Source organism: Myxocyprinus asiaticus, chromosome 15 (assembly GCF_019703515.2).
Source record: "Myxocyprinus asiaticus isolate MX2 ecotype Aquarium Trade chromosome 15, UBuf_Myxa_2, whole genome shotgun sequence".
NCBI classification, from domain to species: domain Eukaryota; kingdom Metazoa; phylum Chordata; class Actinopteri; order Cypriniformes; family Catostomidae; genus Myxocyprinus; species Myxocyprinus asiaticus.
In genome coordinates, this window is record NC_059358.1 from 29,644,681 (window position 1) to 29,659,518 (window position 14,838).

The window sequence follows — 14,838 nt, forward strand, 5'->3', positions numbered from 1 at the left end:
ATTTTTGACTTGAATGAACAGTTACTTTAGAGCAAATTTTTATGTTACCTGACAAAACATTCTTTACAGTGTTCTCTCATTGAGGACAGGCCATGTGTTTTGCCCTAAATCCTGCAAAGCAACAGTCTGGCTCAAACAAGAGAGAGGAAAGGTTGCTGGGAATTAATTAAGCCTGCTTGTTTTATCCAGCTAACAGTGATGGAGATCCTGTCAGTGAGAAGGGGAATAATTTGGAAGCTGTTGTACCTCACAGGAGACAGTAATGAGAATTCTATTTTAGTTAGTGATTTTTCACCTGCTTCATCTCTGTCTCCCTCTCTTTCAAACTTCCTCTCTCAGTTTGTAAAGCAGCCAAGGCAGACCTGGCTTTCCTTGTAGATGGCTCGTGGAGTATTGGAGATGACAACTTTCAGAAGATTATCCGCTTCCTATACAGCACAACTGGTGCGCTTGACGTGATTGGCCCAGAGGGAACACAGGTGTGCTGTGCATAACATATTTGTAAAATTTAGCCTTCATCATACTAGTTTTTTTTTTTTTATAAGCATGGCCACACTCTTGAAATGCCAGAAACACATCCATTTAATGCAAGGGAAGCTCAACTGTGTTTGAGAAAAGTGTGTGTTCCTCTATAAATTACAGGCGGGTATTCACTAAGATGTAATTGTACCCACTGATATCATTGTTAAATTGCACATGCTATCTTTTTTAATATTTTATCGAATTATGTTACCACACAAACACACCCAGAATTTTTGTGCTGAACGCAGTTACATGCAGTAAATTCCCAATCTTGCAGGTCAGTTCTGAGTGCTAGTTGTAAAGGATACAGCAGAGTACCGCAATCTGCATGGGTTAAATTGAGTGGGAACGGTCCGGAACGGCGTTCCGGCACCTTCGATTAAAAAATAAAAACGCTTGATTGTCAATCCATTCCATTTCTTGTATGCTCAGTAATGCAGTTTTTGTTTGATCCATTTCACACATTCTGTCTCTAATTAGCAAGTGTACTTGTTAAAAAATATTTCAAGTTCATTATGCTTCGCTCGAGCCAGTTACGGACGCTGGTAGAGGCAGCATATCGAGAGTGGCACGAGGCCATGCGCCCCCGCATAGAGAAAACGCATAGAGTTCCACTTCTGTATTGCGCCGTGGCCCGATGTCTGTTTCATAGAAATAACGTACAATTGCACACCCTTTTATTAGATCCAACCGATATGCAGTAGCAATTTTGCTTAGTTAATTAAAAAACTGTATACACAAAGGTGTTTTGAATCCGGAATCACTTGCATCCAAAGCAACATCAACATAGACCAAAAGACCATTCGACCAACACATTGTAAAAGGTTTCAATGTGAATTGCCAATATTTATATGTGTACTCCCTTTTTAATGAAGCCCACCTGCTCACATCACTCAAAAACCTTTTTATTAAAGGGTCAAAATGAACTCAATCACATAAATTTTATGGGAACAAAATACCCAAATACTTAATGCCCTGTTTGGGACAATGGAAGGCGCATGGCTGAAAAGCCATTACTGGGCAGTACACTGTCAGAGCCAATGCTTGGGATTTAGACCAATTCACTCTGTATCCTGAGAATTTAGAAAAATAATTCATAATTCTGTGGAGGCAAGGCATAGATCTAGTAGGGTCAGAGACAAATAATAAAATATCATCTGCATAATGCGCCAGACCTCCCGCCACCACCCCTGGAAAATCATCTTCCTTCCTTATTGCGGCTGCTAATGGTTCCAGGGCAAGACAGAACAATAATAATATGAAATGAATCCATTCGTTTGATCCGCCGCTACCGAGTGTTTATAAAGTAACTTAATCCACCCAATAAAAGTATTCCCGAACATGTACATTTTCAAAATCTTAAAAAGATAATCCCATTCTCCCATATCAAATGCCTTGCAATGAGATGGCAGTAATCGTTCGCCACTGCCCACATGACATTAATGAAATGCCTAACGTTATCAGAAGAGTTACGGCACCGAATAAACCCCACCTGATCTATATGTATAAGAGATGTCATAACTTTACTTAATCGGTTAGCCAGAATTTTTGACAATATTTTAACGTCTAGCTAGATCAGGGAAATTGGACAGTAACTCTAACACTCGCTTGGATCTTTGTCCTTTTTAAGAATCAGACTGATCCGGGCTTGCGTCATGGTTGGCGGAAGCTTTTCATTCTTTAATGATTCTGTATAAACTTCTAGCAAAAGTGGAGCCAGTTCTGTTGCATAAGATCAAATATATGCCTTCATAATGGTACAAAAAAATGCCCCTGAAAATAAATTCCAGTGCACATATATTTTGTCTTAATAAACAAGTTTAAACTCTACTGTTCCGTATATCACTTTTAAGCATGTGCTAAATGGCTACTTATTTTCTACCAATGACAGGTGGCCATTGCTCAGTTCAGTGACGATGCCAGGACTGAGTTCAAGCTCAGCTCCTATAGTGACAAGGAGTCTCTACTGGACGCTGTGCAGCGCATCTCCTACAAGGGTGGAAACACTAAGACAGGTATGTATCTCAATTCTCAGAGTGATTTAAATGGCACTGACAGGTGCTACTATGATGGACAAAAAACTGTGAGTTTGATCACAGCTTCAGAGACCTCAAGATGGGAGAATAAGCCTTTAAATGAACAAAGACATCACTTTTAAAGCTGTAATTGGGTTTTGACAAATGATGTCTGTTTCCTATCATTCATTTGCATTTGACCTCATTTCATAATGATTCTTGAGATAAAGTGCATAATTCAGAACACACATGATGCTACGAAACAACATACACTGCAAAAACAAATATTGATGTATTTTCTTAATCAGTTTTCTGTCTTGTTTTCCAATAGACCTTTTTCACAGACTGTGATGACGCGTTTCCGCCTTATTTATCAGCGTAAATCTCACAACAAATTTTATATTATAAATGTTTTAAATATTGATTGTAAATTTATATCATTATGATTTGTATTATGTTATCCTGGAATTAGTTATAAAAACCGAATGACCACAGCTGCGAGGGGGTTTCTATTACAGCTGCTGAGAGAATGAGAGTAAATTTGGCATCTTCACCCATTTTACTGTCTTAATCCACTGCTCTCATTTTTTTCCTCTTCTGGAAAGTCATTCAAACGTAATAGTGGATTTTTTCTTTTGGTCTTGGAGCAAATGGGTAATTGAAAATAATATTTGCTGTGATCTCCCATTCACCACTGTCGAAGTTTACCCTGCAATCGTTTACTTCTGCGTTCCAAAACCCTGAGTGTGAAAAATATATAAATGTACTTAAAACAGTTAACAAACAAGATATTTGTTTTCAGAATTATGATTTATTTATTTTTTTACCCCCACTGGCTTATTTTAAAGCTTAAAACTCACTAAATTATGTTACATTTTGTTAGTTAAATAACAATTTAATTCAAGTTATATTATGTAAAAAATTCTGTCTTAATATCTCAGTCAATTTTGCTTTTCAAGTAGATATTTTAAATTGAAAACAAGATAAAAATAGTCATTAAGAAAATTATTATTTGCAGTGTAGGAGTTATCCCTGTTAAAAGACCATGATAGCTGCTCACCAGATCATGTTGTGTTTTGGATGCTGGTGTCCCCACCGGGCTTCCTATGTAATTTAGCCATCTGGATTTACTTGGTCAGCCAGCTTTACAAGAAAAACCATGCTATGTCCACCATCTAGGTTAGCACCAAACTCGCACTGACCAGCAAAACGAACTAACAAACTAACCTGGACCAGCTTGGATATCTCAACATAATGAGTGTCAAAAAACGTAATCATAATTCTTTTCACAAATATGCTTTTTAATCTCCTGTTTTACAAGAGCTAGACAAAGAATGTAACTGCAGGTCATGAATTTGATAGAATTGGCACGGTTCCAGCTCGGTTAGGAGCAGTAAAGCACGGTGTGTCTCTGTGCTTCTGCTCGGAAGTCTTGCTGAGATTCTTTGTTCTAAAATGAAACACCTCTCATTCCACGTGGTGAAAAGATGGCAGCCATGTGGCAGACGCTTTCACAACCCTGCTGTGCCCTTACTCACACACAAATTTCCCCATACAAGGTATATTCTCCATAGCAATAAGCAGCCCAAATCCCCCCCCCAAACCCCCCACCACCCCACCCCGCCCCGCCACTTGTGTGAGTGGGTTGTCATTGCTGTCTTTCATGCAGTATTCATTGGTGATAGTAGCTATATGCCTGTGGACACACGTGATCCAGGTATTATGAGCCCCGTGAATTTATTCATCCCAGCTTTAGCGGGCTGCTCATTTGAAACATGAGCATGATTTATTTTCTGGGGGTATTAGGGCTAATCCCTCGCCTGCCTGTTCATATATTTATATGCAGAGGAGGAGAGTGATTGGCTTCTTTCAATGTGTTAAAACCTGAAAAACAAAATGTGAGTTCTGAGTATTAAGAGGGACTGCATATTTTTTTTTTTTTTTTAAGTTTATGGCAGTTTTGTTGCTTCCTGTCACACAGCATTACATTAAAAGGGATAGTGAACTATTCCTTTAAATTAATAAAAATTGAATTGAGAATGACTTTTAAATTCCAATTTAAATACACGAAAAATACGCATCCACATCATATTTGCACACTACGCCATTATATTGACACCGTGGAGTGCAAATAGCCGTGCTGTATGGCAGGAGCTATTTACACCTAGTGAAAATAGTCACTCTGATAATATAATCAATAGTTCCAAATTTTTATGTCAATATTTATTTTATAAAGTTTTCTTACAACAATATTGTGGACATTTTGTATTCCTGAATGGCAAAATTAAAATCTGTTGACTGATGGCTTTACTAAATTTTCACAGTGTTGAACTTTGTAGTTTAGAGAAATACATGTATGTACAATTAGCTAAAAAAAGTATTCTACATATTAGAGAAAAATAGCCATAATTAGTTAAAATTATTTATGTTTTTTTGCAAAGCTTGTGTTGGACTAAAAACTTCTGTTTTGTGACTGTGATTGATTTCTGATGAAAACTCCTCTTCCTGTCATTCCAATTCAACATCGTGTGGAGTGTTGCCAGTTCAATTCGAATTACAACTCCAACTCATGAATTGAAAGGGAATCAATTCTTAAATTCTGAAGTTTGTCCAACCCTGACACTAATTTGCTCAGTTTATCATTGGGCCATTAAAAATGTGGCCATGGCCATGCTCTAAGTGTGTCACGGTTTGTTGAGGAAGGACCAAAGCGCATATAGGCAAACAATGAGCTTTAATTTTAATAAACAGAAAACATGCATAAAAACTCTTTCGATGGAGAAAAAGAAAACAAATAAAACCAGACTAGAATAAATACAAGAAGAACTGAACTGACAGGGAAGGCAGACAGCAAACACGAGCACACAACGACAGGCACATATGAAACAATCCAGCACAGGGCGGCATACACAGGGAGCTAATATAGGGAGAGAAATCAAACAAGTTAACAAGGGGAAGGTGAAACAAATGAACTAATAATGAGCAGACAAGGACGCAGGGTATGACGCAAGACTGTGAGACACGAGGCAATACGGAAACAAAACAAAGCCACGCGCTCTCACAGACACATACACATGAATGACCCAAGCGCATATCGCCAGAGACTACAAGGCAAAATGCGCTCATGCTAAATGACAGACGAAACGGGACATTTGTGCGAGGGTTCAGCCACAAATAAACAGGCACCAAGACAGAAGCGGCCGAACTCCATCACAACATGACAACGAATCGCGACCCAGACGTACAGCTCAAAGCGAGGGCAACGTGGATCGTGCCCGAGGTTTCGAGAGACAGACACAAACAATTGACATGAGTGCATGCCACAAGGATGACATAAGAGCAATGCACTTGTGCCAATAAATAAGACAAGAGAACGCATGACAATGTCAAAAGGTCGAGCCATGCATTCTCACACAGACTAGACAAGACACTAAACATGAGTGTCAGAGTTCAGCCATAAAGACAATAAAAACATAATCCACAGAAGTGGCTGAACCCTGACAAGGGTGCTTGTTGATTTCAACTCACTGGTCTCACTTTATTCGAGTCAGTTGAGAGCAAAAGGCATTCGCCAAAACTCACAAACACAAATTAAAAGATCAGTCCATGCACACTTTTGATTGATGATGCAGCCATGATGTCTCACTCTTCTGTCAATCAAATGCCAGTGCCGTTGTTGCCGTCAGCTTGAGGCCACAGTAGGCCAAAGCTCCTATCCCCATCCCAAATCCTTTTGTTCTAATGCGGTTTTTAAAAAAAACAACTCACACTTCACTGCCGTCTGCTTACATAGTCCGTCATTTGTCTCACTCTGACAGGAGCCGCAGAAAAGCCAGAAAGAGAAACAGACAGCTTCAGAAGTCAGTCAGGCATAGCTGCAGGATCCCCTTGTTCAATTTGCCTTAATATATCGCACACCCTTCCATATTTTATCCAGAGTGCAGCTTTTGTGGGGGGATTGTGTCTAATACTTGCTCATCCAGGGGAACCTGATATGTTGCAGAGAGATTAGACATGCAAATTAGAAATGAGAAGCTGATGTCTTGTAGCCGCAGTGCCAAGTTGGTGATAATGGCAAAATATTGAAGTGTGCAGCTCGTTAGATCCTACAGTTCAAGCCAGTGGGGACTGACGGCTGGGATGTGTCGTGGAAAAAGCGTTTTGAAGATGATTTTCTGGATTGTCTTGCTCAGTGCTAAATACTTAGCACTTTGTGAGCTTAAAAATAGTAATCATTAAGAAAACACTTCTGTGGGGGTATATCACAGAGCCAAACCAAAGAGTTGGAGAACTTTAACATATGCTAACATTCGTGGCATTTTCTCTTCGACATAAAACATTTTTATTTTAAAAAGGCAATGACAGGTTGCACAATGTTCATACAAGAAAAATATAACACAACATAATTTTATGTAATTCTAATGGTAATATGATAAGGCAATTTAATAGAACAAGTAGTTAAGGAATAGTTCACCCCCCAAAAAATTGTGTCATGATTTATTCTTGTCATGCCGAATCCATGTGACTTTCTTTTTTATGTGAAACACAAAAAGAGAGTTTTAATAAATATAGCGGTCCATCTTTTTAATACAATGGCAGTTGATATTGACTCACTTCAAAACCTACACTGGACCCAAAAGTATTATAAAACTAGTCAATGAGACTTGTGCATTGTATAACAAAACATTTTGGATCTTATGCCTTCAGAAGACATGGAATATGCCACACAAGTCACATAGACTACTTTTATGGGGGTATTTACACTTGGTTACTTCATGCGTTGTTACTGATCAGATTGCTATCCGATTATATTATAACATTCCATTTATACTTGGCCACATTAATGTATCTCCACCAAACGAATATAAATCCAATCTTTAATTCCCACGCTATATGCAAATAAAACAGATTTCACTTCTATGATTAAGCTAATGCCAGGCAGCGAATTTAAAAGATATGATTTATTATTTAAATACAAGTGACTGCAACACGCGTGATCTGTGAATGTAGGTGCTGTGTATTTTTTCTCCTCTGGACTTGTCGAAGGTAAGATGCAGGTCTTACCTCTGCAGGTACTGCCATGAAGATTCAAAATATGTCTGTCTGGCAAGCACAAACCATACTGTCAGGATGCTTTAGTTTCTATAAAATCCATCACTTTTTGGGCTTTCAAGGGTCCTTGAGGCTGCATAAATCCTGCTCATGTCATGAGGGAATAACATCCATTTTTATGACTCTTGATTCAGGCCGAGCCATTAAGCATGTTAAGGAGGCCATCTTTACTGAGGATGCTGGTGTAAGGAGGGGAATTCCTAAAGTGCTGGTGGTGCTCACAGACGGACGGTCACAGGATGATGTCAATAAGATCTCCAAGGAGATGCAGATGGAGGGTGAGTGGGATTTTCATTGGCTTTTTTTTTTTTTCAGTTTTCTTTTCCAGAGCTGTGTGCAAAATTCTAGCTTTCCAACATTCTACATATTAAAGGAATAGTTCAACCAAAAATGTACCAACCCTCATGTGAGAATGACAGACTCGGTCATTATTCACTTTCATTGCATCTTTTTTCCATACAATGAGAGTAAATAGTAACTAAGACTGTCATTCTGCTTAACATCTCCTTTCGTGTTCCACCAAAGAAAGACAGTCATAGGCATTTGAGATAACATGAGGGTGAGCAAATGATGACACAATTTTAATTTAGGGTGAACTGTACCTTTAAGTCATTTTCATTAGTACAATATGACTACAGAGATGAGCATTTTATAAATATCAGTGTTAGAAATATCCACTGTCTAAGAGTTTTGGTTGTTTTATCATGTTAAAAATGTAATTTTTAGTAATATGTTAAACATGATCTTTTCTCATTACTCTGTAGGCTACATCATCTTTGCCATTGGCTTTGCCGATGCTGACTACGGGGAGCTGGTGAACATTGCCAGTAAACCTAGCGAGAGACATGTGTTCTTTGTAGACGATTTGGATGCTTTCAAGAAAATTGAAGAACAGCTCATAACTTTTGTCTGTGAGGCTGCGACTGCCAGTACGTCCCATTGACAATCCACAAGAACATCTGCTAGAAGTGCACTGTGAATTGTGCTACAGTACTTGTATATATGTGGTGTTATACTTAAAAGACATTTAGATTAGACTGAGACATTCATTTCCTGAAATCAGTGATTCCTATCATGTTTACTTGATGGCAGGGGCAGGTGGGAAATTGTGCACATAATTTAGAATTAAATCTCAAAATGTCCAAACCCTTGAGTCTCCGGTAATGTCTGGTAAAAAAGGTCTAAATTATTAAGACTAAATGAATGAAGTTTATACAGGCTTGTTTATGCTGAGAATCAACCTTAAATTAACCAATTAGCCAAACAGCAACATTATTAGTTGAGCTGTAGATGCATGTATTAAAAGGAAAGGAAATGGTTATTGTATGTAAATATGATTTACCATCCAAATATAATTTTAAACATTTACAGATGTTGAATATTACAGTGCTGTGGACTTGGGTTGGTAATGGCAATTTTTTCTTCACAGATTCTGTTGTCAAATAATGTTTCTTTTTCTTTTGAGAATTCAGCGCATTTACTTTTGGTACTAATCAAGTATTGTCAGTTCTTTCTTCTTATGTTCTCTGAAATCAGTCGTCAATTGTGCCTCAATCCTGCCTCTTCTTTTGAATAATGGACTGTTAAAATTTGAGTACATTATGTAAACTAGCATTATGTAACATTTCATTTCCAAAACTCTTTTTGTTCTTTGAGAATTTATAGGTTTTGTACTCTGTTCTTTTTTCTACAGCTTGCCCCTCGGTGTTAATGAGTGGGAACACTTTAGCCGGTAAGACAATAAAACACGCTCTTCATTCACAGTAACCCTGACAGAACACACATTGCCTTTGAACAGGATAGGATAAGAGGATTTATTCAAAGAAGTAAGCCTATTCATTCCACTGTCAGTGTTTAACAATGCCTTCACTTAATTAAGAGCATGTTTATGGTCATGTTATCCTCCATCATCATCATCATCAGACACAACATTATTTGGGTTGTTGGATGTACTGTAGGTCTCTGGGGGGAAAAAACAAAAAACATGTTTCACTCGTTTTCACACATCAATGAGCAAGTAATTCATAGAATTCATTACTTTTCCACATTTTATCATTGCGATATTCTTAATTTCCTAAACCTTTTCATTTTGATGTACCTGTACACAATTCACAGCTGCAGGAAAAAGAATGTAACCCCTTAATCGGTGACAGGAGGTTGAATGTTTTGTCTGCTGAAATCAATCTATGCTTTCCGAATCCCCCCCCTCCACCCCCCACCCCCAGTGGCTGAAGCTGGAACTACATTTATACGCACGTGCAACAGAACTGCATTCTTTTACTTCTTTATATGGATATGATGTGAAAGGCACAGCACATCCATTTTTCGTAAACATTTGAGTAGTAATTACATTAAAAACACTAACACATACCCTAAATCTAACCCTAACCATAACAGTACTGAAACCAAAACAGCATTTTTTTTTCATGTACTTCTTTGCAAATGTAGGATCTCGCTATCCTGAAATCAAAAGGGATGTGACATCAAAGTTACAGTGTGCCATTTTTTTCAGTGTATGAACAGGAACAGCATGGTAGTTCTTTCACAGAATTCAGTGCATTGGATCCGACTTTACAGTAGGCGAATACCTTTACAGGTGGGAATAACGAGCCAATTTCCCTTGTAATCATGTTGAAATTTACCATTGTATTTTGCATAAAATGAATTGGATTTGAGTTTTTCACTTCAAGTCCCCCTGAAGTGCCTTGAAAAACAGTTTTCTTTAGCCTTTGACATATTTCCTACTGAAAAATTAAGTTGGGGCGGGACTTGACGTGCAGCCCGTGCCATTTAGAAAAACAGCCAAAAAGCTTTATTTTACATTGTGCACACACACACACACACACACCTTATGCTTCTCATGCCAGAAATAGCCAATGTTCAGTCGGGGAATCGATCTGCCGGTCCAAGTCCTGCTTTGACACGTTCCATTCAGCAGTTATCATCCCTATGCCCTATTCCCTTCAAAGACAATTAGCCTCCACTGTGAGACCTTCAGATGGCTGAAAGGTGATAACGGTCATTTAAAACTAAATTTTTAAGTGATTCTTATTGGAAAATCAGTTTGGAACAACACTACAGCATGGATTGTGCCCCGGTCAAAGTGCCCTGTGAAGTCACGATCAGCGCCATTTAGAACACAGCCAGACACGCTGATCAGATTTAGGGGTTGGGGATGTTCTTGTTCTAGAAAGCATTTGACTGGTCAAAATTAATGCAGTACATAGTGAATCATAAATGTTTTCGGGGTTTTCTTAGCAGAAGAGAGAGATTGCAGATTTTAAATGCTTATATCTTCTGAAAATGAATTTTTGTCAACGTTTAGAAGTACACTAGCATATAGATGGTCTTAAAGCTAATAGATATGAACTAAAAGCAGCAAAACTTTAATTTTGATTTCTTTAACTAATGATTTCTCCAAAAGCTAACTAGTCAGGAATCACATAACCTGCAGTCCAATCAATGAGAAGAGATTGGAGGTGTTGGTCAGAGCTGGCATGCCTTATAAAAACACTCATTCATTTTGAGTTTGCTATTCATACATTTTCCTTTTTTGAACTATGTCTTAAACAAAATACTTTTTCACATATCTGGCAACTGTTCAAAAAGTGGATACATACAGTTGTTACCTTTATGAGTTATTTCAACTTGATCCAACCCTTGACACCAACAAAAACAACTTTTGTTGTAACTAAAGTAATAAAGTCAGGCTTATTCAGTCATAATAAACAATATTTTGACTTGAATAAAGCCAGTCAATTTAGATATCACCACATGAAACAATCTAATAGTGTATATAAGTGTCATTAATATATCGCCCCTTGCAGGCTTCCGAATGATGGAGATGTTTGGTTTGGTTGAAAAGCGCTACAGCAGTGTGCAAGGTGTCTCAATGGAGCCTGGAACCTTCAACAGCTTCCCCTGTTACAGGCTGCACAAGGACGCACTCATCTCCCAGCCTACCAGGTGTGTGCGCACGTATATGTGTGTTTAGTGTGTATGTTAGAAAGCATGCCACCACACTCAATTGAAAAGGTCTGAAAGGAGAGAAATGCTCAATAGCTGCAACATGTCACCTGTCAAATCAGAGACATGATATAGATACAATTTTATTAAGTCATCATTTTTATTTGTATAGCGCTTTTCACAACATACATCGTTTCAAAGCAGCTTTACAGAAATTCATGTTTTAACAGAAAATGAAACTGTAATATCTATAAAGTCTTAGATTCATCATTGTGTAATTGTAAATTGTGTATAAAAATAAAGAATTAAATAGTTAAATAATTGTATTTAGTACCCCAGTGAGCAAGCTGAAGGCGACTGTAGCAAGAAACACAACACTCCATAAGATGTTGGTTAATGGAGAAAAATAACCTTAGGAGAAACCAGGCTCACTGTGGGGGCCAGTTCCCCTCTGGCAAACAGCATGAATATAATGCCAATATTAGTTATTTGTGTGCAGTGCAAGTCAAGCTTTAAATTTGCAAACTAAGTAAGTGTTAAGGGCCAGTGTTTAAACAAATGTTTTGTATGAACTGTTAGATTAATGACTAATGTCTTTGAAGTCCATCCTGGATTAACTGCAGAAGTTCACATAGATGCAATTGTCCTTGTTAGTTGGCAGATGAAGGCTTTTGTTGGCAATTAATTGATAGTCTATGTTTTCCATTTCAAGAGTGTAGTCCATCAATAAACAAAGGTGATGCAGGCAGAGATCAGTGAGGTGCATCGCAGTTCAACCGGCAGGTCATTTTGGTGAGGTTCAGTGGGGTCCATCCTAAATCCAAGGTTCAGGCAGTGGCATATGAAGTATCCGATGTCTTACAGTTGGAGTTGGCATCAGTTCATCCTCTGAAGTCTGTCATAAAAGACTGAAGTGATGTCTGTCTAGCACCGGCTGTAGTTTGTCGTCATCACTCAGCGACACGTAGCAGTGGAGTCCGACACCAAGCAGGAACGGAGCTGGATCTGGCCAGTACTGGAAAAGAATCCCAAGGTTGAGACAGGGAAACAAATTATAGATTTAGTGATTAATCTTATAGATTTATAGATTATGAGAAATATTTATGAGAAATGGTTCTGGTTCCAGCAGACCTAACTAAAGCAGCCTAATTGTGAGCTGATGGATGAATTAGATGTATGCCTGGCAAAATTGATGAGTCTTTAGTCTAGACTTAAACTGAGTGAGTGTGTCTGCATCCTGAACCGTGTTAGGGAGACTATTCCATAGTTTTGGAGCCAAATAGGAAAAGGATCTACCTCCTTTTGTGGATTTTGATATTCTAGGAACTATTAACAGGCCAGAATTTTGTGATCATAATGAACGTGATGGAATATAGCATGGTAGAAGGTCACTTATGTACTGTTGAGCTAGACCATTCAAAACTTTGTATGTAGTTAACAGAATTTTAAAATTAATATGAAATTTAACAGGTAGCCAATGTAATGGAAATCAAATTGGGCTAATATGATCATATTTCTTGGTTCTAGTCAGCACTCTGGCAGCTGCATTTTGAACCAATTGAAGTTTATTTATTGAACTTGCAGTTCATCCTCACAGTTATGCATTACAATAATCTAGTCTTGAGGTCATGAACACATTAATTAGTTTTTCGGCTTCAGCAACAGAGAGCATATGTCTTAACTTAGCAATATTTCTGAGGTGTAAGAATGCTGTTCTACAAACATTGGAAATTTGATTTTCAAAGGACAGATTGGTATCAAATATAACACCTAATTTCTTCACTGTAGAAGACGACAACTGTAGAACAGTACATCCATTAAGAGTCAAATTATATTTTAGTGTCTTATTTTTAGAGGTTTTTGGTCCAATAATTAGTACCTCTGTTTTGTCAGAATTGAGTAGAAGGAAATTTCTGGCCATCCTATCTTTGATTTCATTGATACACTCTGCTAATTTGGAGAATTGTGAAATTTCGTTGGGTTTAGAAGAAATATAAAGTTGTCAGCATAACAGTGGAAACTTATTTCATGATTCCTGATAATATCTCCCAGGGGAAGCGTACATAAGGAGAAAAGAGGCCCTAAAACTGATCCCTGTGGCTCTCCATACTTAACTTTTGTTTGATTTGACCATTTCTCGTTTACACATACAAAGTGGTAGCAGTCTGATAAATAGGACCTGAACCATGCTAATGCAAGTCCACTAATACCAACATAATTCTCCAGCCTATTCAAGAGAATGTCATGATCTATGGTGTCGAAGGCAGCACTAAGATATAAAAGAACTAGAAGAGAAATGCAGCCGTGATCAGATGATAAGTAATTTGTAACTCTGATAAGTGCAGTCTCTGTACTGTGATGGGGCCTAAATCCTGACTGAAACTGTTCATATATACCATTTCACTGTAGAAATGAACATAGTTGGGAGGACATTACCTTTTCTAGTATTTTCAACATAAATGTGAGATTTCAAATCGGTCTATAATTAGCTAATTCGCCAGGATCAAGCTATGGCTTCTTAAAAAGCAGTTTGATAACTGCCTGTAACAGTTAAAGGACGGGCAAGGAGGAGGCAGGAACCGGCTAAACAGTGAACATAAAGTTTAATGGTAAAACTCAACTTAAAACAACATAAAACAAACATGAACACAGACACACACAATGCGGCTGTGTGCGTCACTCTCTGGCTTGTCTTTATCCCCATTCCGGCTGATTAGCCCGATTCAGGGCCGGCCATATGTCCTCAAGGCGCGGCCCCGCCCTCCTCCTCATCACACTCCTCCATCGCCCGACTCAGGTTGGGGAAACCCCTGGCATGATGCACTCCCCTCCCTTCCTGGAGGGGGGCGTTGCCCTTACGGCCGTGCCTCCCGGCAGGTCTTCCCCACCTTTCTGGAGCCCAGGGAGAGACGAGGGGAGGGAAAGGGGAGAGGGAAAGAGTGAGGCAGAGTGACAGAGAGAGAGAGGAGAGAGAGAGAGAAAACTTGCTCGCCGGTTCCCGGACACGCTGTTGCCCGGTCCTCAACCACTCCTCCGTCCTCTGGTGGACGACAGCGCGCTCCTCCCCTGGCGGACGGCAGCGAGTCCTCCGGCCCCTGGTGGATGGAATCGCTCCTCCCCTTCATCACCGGTCGGCAGCAGTTCCTTCATCTCTCGGTGGCCGGCAGCAACCCCTCCGTCCCCAGGCAGACAGCAGCGGCTGCTCCCCTGGCGGATGGCAGTG

General features: G+C 38.9%; 1 protein-coding gene across 2 annotated transcripts in view; it reads left to right on the plus strand.

Annotated features, from left to right (window-relative positions):
• LOC127453428 (collagen alpha-1(XIV) chain-like) overlaps window positions 1-14,838 on the plus strand; it is a 194,505-nt gene that overhangs the window by 96,509 nt on the left and 83,158 nt on the right. For both annotated transcript variants that reach the window (XM_051719753.1, XM_051719752.1), the window contains 6 exons: window positions 340-479; window positions 2,414-2,537; window positions 7,784-7,927; window positions 8,414-8,578; window positions 9,343-9,381; window positions 11,477-11,615. In XM_051719753.1, coding sequence (XP_051575713.1) covers window positions 340-479; window positions 2,414-2,537; window positions 7,784-7,927; window positions 8,414-8,578; window positions 9,343-9,381; window positions 11,477-11,615 — 751 coding nt within the window. The remainder of the gene's footprint in view (window positions 1-339; window positions 480-2,413; window positions 2,538-7,783; window positions 7,928-8,413; window positions 8,579-9,342; window positions 9,382-11,476; window positions 11,616-14,838) is intronic.